General features: G+C 52.0%; 1 protein-coding gene across 1 annotated transcript; it reads left to right on the top strand.

Annotated features, from left to right (window-relative positions):
• Positions 1-2856: 2856 nt before the first annotated feature.
• LOC149357581 (uncharacterized) lies at positions 2857-4671 on the top strand. Its single transcript, XM_089576624.1, has one exon. It carries the CDS (start codon positions 2857-2859, stop codon positions 4669-4671), a length of 1815 nt encoding a protein of 604 aa, XP_089432750.1.
• The last annotated feature ends 849 nt before the right edge of the window (positions 4672-5520 follow it).

Raw genomic sequence — 5520 nt, 5'->3', positions numbered from 1 at the left:
CCACCCACGGAGCTGACCGATACCGACCAGTGGCACGTCAACATCCTACTGCTTGCGGCCCAGCAAGCAGTAGGATGACATTTTTCTAGTGAACCGATCTGACACGTTGAACTCAGAGCCGAACTGGTCGCCTTTCAGCAGAAGGGAAAAGCTAAAAGGCTTGAGTATATCACGGTGTGCGTTTTGAAAATTATAAGCGTCCTAAACTACTATGTCCTTCCCGAATGTATTTCTAATAGTGTATAGGTACGTTTTGGGATAATCAACGATCAATAGCCAATTACGACCGGTTAAATTTTACTCTTGCTGGTGGAGCAGAAGATAACGCTCAAACCACGTGATAACTTATCATGTCATGTCTACTGTCATGTGGGGAGGGCCAGCGCAGCAGCAGCAGCCAGTGGACTACCGCACTAGGCGGCCCACCCACATGTTCTGAGAACATTGAAGAAATAAAGATGTTTGTAATCAATCAATCAATCGCGCGATCACCGAACCCCTGACAGCGAGAGTCACTGAACCAACTGGCGACAACCCTGCAGAGTTGTGCACAAGTGTAGTAGAAGTTATGGGCTTCAAATGCCTAAAAATTACACCAAACGATTATGTAGAACGATGCAAACTAAACAAATTTGATTAATTCCAAATTTGCAGCTGCATAAATATTTTATAACAAAATTTAACATTTGTTTCAATATTTAGACTGTTGCCAGACTTACGTGAATAACCTTGGTGGCCAGATTTCTGAACGAAAACTATCACTTCCCACTTTTACTAAAAATGCTCAGTGGCAACATATTTGCGGACACAAAAACAGCCTCATTTCCGCAGCAATCAAAACAGCGTAAGTTCCCATCTTACAACAAAGACATTGTTGTTGAGCTTTCAGATTTTTTATGCAGTGTGGCCAGACGTTTGTGCTCATAATGGCAGCTATTTCTATTCGCGGATATGTTCTGTGTTTTATAAATTCAAAATTTGTAGCTGCATAATTATTTTATAACAATATTTAACATTTGTTTCAAATTTTTTACTTTGTTGCCAGACTTACGTGAATAACGTTGGTGGCCAGATTTCTGAACAAAGCTATCACTTCCCGCTTGTACTAAAAATGCTTAGTGGGAACTTATTATTTGCTGAGACAAAAGGAACCTCATTTCTGCAGCAAGTAAAACAGTGTGAGCTCCAAGCTTACAACAAAGGCATTGTTGTTGAGCTTTAAAATTTTTGATGCATTGTGGCCAGACGTTTGTGCTCATCATGGCAACTATACATTTCTTATCGCAGATATATTTCGCGTTAGAGTAAAAAGTATTATTTTATTTTTTTCTGTTGTGAGGTACCAATAATTTATGCAACATCTAGTCTAAATCTTAGTGAGTCGTCTGCATCAACGATGTTACAGCGGCGCCTCGCATCAAGCGCCCGTACCCACGGTCCGACGCGGCATTTCGCCCTGCAGAGGAGCTGGCCAGCCCATATGACGTTTGCATGCGCCCAATCCACCGCTGCAGCTGTCAGTAAAGAGTCCTGGGTGGTATCGCCACGCAGCCATAGGACCTGGAAGAGCATAAGACCGTCGTAAGACAAGCCTTCGAAGCCGCCAGGTCCCGGGGGAGCTCGGCCGGTTGACAAGGACGCGGGGGGGAAGGTGGGGGCCAAGTCCGCCCTTATGCCACTTATCTGAACTAAATAAAGTTTGTCTGTGCTAGCTCTGCGCGTAGCCCGTTCCAAGTGTTGTTAGCCCTCTATTACCAACTAGCAGAGTGTTCATTTTTCTTTAATTTTGCTGCGCTGCCTTACGGCCACAGCAAATTGAATATTTTCTCTGGCCAAGTCGGTCCGCGTTTTAAGGCCAAGACAGAGGCGGGCGGGGAGCACATAGATCAGAACCCCAGAAGCGTGCACGGCGGAGTGCGATTTGCCGGTCGTGGGGTACTGCCGGGCGACGCGTATAATTTTCCATGTATGCAGGACCAAGCAAGCGACACGGGCGAAACACTTCACGCGACGGTGCTGCTCTAACAGCGCCCTACGAGGTCCACAAACAGCGCTAATTATTTGCTGTCCAAAGTTTCTGCTATGCTGCGCGCGGGGCTGGAGGGAAGCGGCGGAGTGCTTGCCCTTTGCAAAAAAATACATATGAAAACAAAATGCATATGAAGGCAAAAAGAAATGAGCGCGCGCTGACACGCCGATTAACGGGGAGGACTCTGCGTAGACCTTCGTCAGTGCTGCTGTTTCCAAAGCCATAAAGGCGATCTAGTCGAGCCGACCACCCACTGAAAACTCGTCGCAGTGAAATTATTCACTCCATTCTCCCAGTCGCCTGTCCCGGCGGCCGCCGGCGCACTCGCTCAACGCCGAGTTAGCATGGAAAAAGGACATTTTCCTTCCTCCATGATGCGCCGCGAGCTGTGGGGGCGAGATATAGTGCGGAAAACCGCATGGCGCTCGCGAGCTGTGGCCGCCGTGCTTTCCAAAAGTCGGTGCTAGTTGTTCGCAGCCGAAAGGCGTCGTCGCGCGCGCGGAGGCGCAGAAAAAATGAGCGGCAGCACACCGAGAGGGCGCTGCGGTCGCCGACGGGAGGGGACGCGCTTCTCATCGGCCCCTGCTATTATGCCAATTAACGCAGTGTTAATTTACAGTTACCTCGATATATTTGGTATCAAATTGTGCGCGAAGGTGCGGGGCATCGACCGGTACCAGTTTTGACCAAGCGGTACGTGATTCTCCCGATTTACGAGGACTTTTCTCTGGTGCGGTGCTAGGCCTAGCGTCGGCCTACCACAAGTACGGCCACCGGTGGCGACGGGCCCGGCCGCTAGGCCTAACCCGACGACGAGTACGACCAAGATGGCGTCCGACATGGAAGTGGCCACGTCGATGGGAGACAACATAACGTCAGCGCCGAGCGTCGGCAGTCTCGGCGGGCGTACGTCCATTGCAGTTCCCGGAGAGGACATTACACCGGAAGAAGCCGAAGGCTGGTCGGCCTCCGGCAAGCGCATCAAGCAGATCATGGCCGGCAAGGAAAACGGTGAGTCCGCCGCCACTACTCGCCAGTCTAGACCCAAGACTAGGGCCAGTTTTGCTAAGAGAGTTGCAGCCTCGGTAACGAAAGCGACGATGATGCCGATAGACATGCCGAAGGAAGACACCAAGATAGTCATGAGACCACGGGGAGGTCTCAACGTAGCGAGAACTGAGGTTTCAATAATTATGTCGGCCGTCATGACGGCGGTTCGAATAACGAAGGAAGAAGCCAAAGCAGACACCATCTGCATGAACGCGCAGCAAAACATCATCGTGGTCAGCACGCCGGACGAGAGGCGTGCCACGCTGTACTCTACGGTCAAAACCCTAAACGTAGGAGACAAGGCATACGAAGACAGCGCCTACCGAACGGCGCCGGACGGCACGGTCAACGGAGTCATCCGAGGCATAGCCGTACACGACACCCCGGAAGAGATAACCGAAAACATCGTGAACCCATGCAACCCCCTAGCGGTAGCGGTAGAGGCGCACAGAATCGGCAATACAACCACAGTGATAGTACTCTTCGCCGGACAAAAAGTACCGAACTACGTCAAGTATGGCTCGATATTAGTCAGGTGCGGGCTTTACCGCAAGCACTTTGACGTGTGCAGGCAATGCGGCAGGATCGGCCATAGAAGAGACGTATGCCCGAATCCCAATGCCAAAGTATGCTTCGGCTGCGGAATCGTGAACCCCAGCGAGGATCAAACACGCGAATGCAAGCCCAAGTGCAAGCTCTGCGGGGGACAGCATCCAACGGGCGAGAGGGAATGCAAAAACAAGTACAACATGCCGTATGTGGTCAAAAAACGGCAATGGGAACGCAAGATGGAAGCCATGCAGCAACAACTGGATCCGAAAAGCTTTCCGCCGCTGCGAGCGCCGTCTGCTGAGAGACCCCGCGGGGATTCGAGGCAGCGCGACAGCAGCCGCAAGAGGGACAACAGCAAGGGAGGCAGGAGCGCCAGCCGCCACAGACCGTCGCAGTCGGGGGAAAGAGTCACCTGGGCCGAAGCAGTCAAGGCTAACATGACAGAGAAAAGACAACCACCGGCGCAAAACGCCACGAAGAAGTTCCAAGAAGAGAATGGAATGGTAATAAAAGCCCTAAGAGACGAGAACGAGAAGCTAAAGCAGAGAATCGCCGAGCAGGACGCAACCATCAAGGAAATCAACGCGAAGCTAACGACATTAATTGCGATGCAGCAACAGCAGCAGCTGCTGCCGAAGCCCGCACAAGAGAGGGAACAAGAAGAGATAACCGAGGGCGAACTAGAGGTCGAGGTGGACCCGAGAGCCACGAAAACGGCGGGACCGGCTCCCAAGAGGAGAGCCATAGAGGTCGCCAAGGAACGAAAGACAAGGGAGAGAATCGAAAAACAGGACGTCAGACTCGACCGTCTGGAGGCGACCAGCAAGGAAACCAACGAACGACTTACTGCGCTCGCGCAAACGGTTCAGCAGATGACAACGAATATACAGAGCACGATCCAGAACATGATGGCGCAAATGCAAGCACAGCTGCAGACGCAGATACAGGCACAAATACAATGTATGGAAGCACAGATCACCGCCAAACTGCAGCAATCATGGACGGGACAGCAAGGACAGCAGCATCCACACCCCCAGTGAGAGACCTCTTGGTCTGGCACTGGAACTGCAACGGCTTTACCGGCAAGAGAGCAGTGCTGCAGCAACACTTGCAGGAACTAACGAGGAAACCAGACGTCATAATGATTCAAGAAACACACAGCGAAGAGACGCCGAAACTACCGGGCTACCGGTCGCACGACAGCCCGCCGAGCAAAAGGGACACGTCCAAGGGCAAGGGCAGAGGGGTCTGCACCTTCGTTAGGAGAGGGATCACCTTCGTGGAACACGAAATGATCGGCAGAAGCGCCATCGAACACTGCACGGTGGAAGTAATCACGGGAAAGAAGAGGAGGGAGAGCACTTTCCTGGTGAACATCTACAGCAACCCGTCCCACGGACAACAGAAATTCAAGGCACTGTTCCACAAGGCAGCTTCAGTCGCGCGAAGCAATACGCTCGTAGTGTGCGGAGACTAGCGCACCGAGCCAAGACTGGGGCTACCACAGAACGACGGTCAAGGGGAGAGAGCTGATGCAAGACGCCACCGACGTCGGACTGAACCTAATCACGGATCCGGCCTTTCCCACCAGGATCGGCACATCTGTTCCGAGAGACACAACTCCGGACCTTACCTTCATCAAAACTGAAGGAGGATCAAGAGAAGCGAAATGGAGAAACACGGGCCAAGAGCTGGGCAGCGATCACTACATCGTAGAGGTCGTCATACTGCTCGAAGGCCAAGGCAACACCGGCATAAGAAAGCATCGCATTACGGACTGGGACGCCTTTCGAAAGGCGCTACCCTCGGTGCAAGAGGACATTACGGACATCGAGCAATGGGCGGCCAACGTCGTTGGGACGACGGAAGGAGCCACCAAAGAGCTAGAG

The sequence above is a fragment of the Amblyomma mixtum genome, chromosome 3, assembly GCF_055824585.1.
Source record: "Amblyomma mixtum isolate Tamu chromosome 3, ASM5582458v1, whole genome shotgun sequence".
Lineage (NCBI taxonomy): Eukaryota > Metazoa > Arthropoda > Arachnida > Ixodida > Ixodidae > Amblyomma > Amblyomma mixtum.
The sequence above is the reverse complement of the archived record's forward strand: the minus strand, read 5'-3'. Positions and strand labels throughout refer to the sequence as shown.

What these genes read in the sequence shown, in the direction of transcription:
- LOC149357581 (XM_089576624.1), top strand. Translation starts at nt 2,857, where the DNA reads ATGGCGTCCGACATGGAAGTGGCCACGTCGATGGGAGACAACATAACG.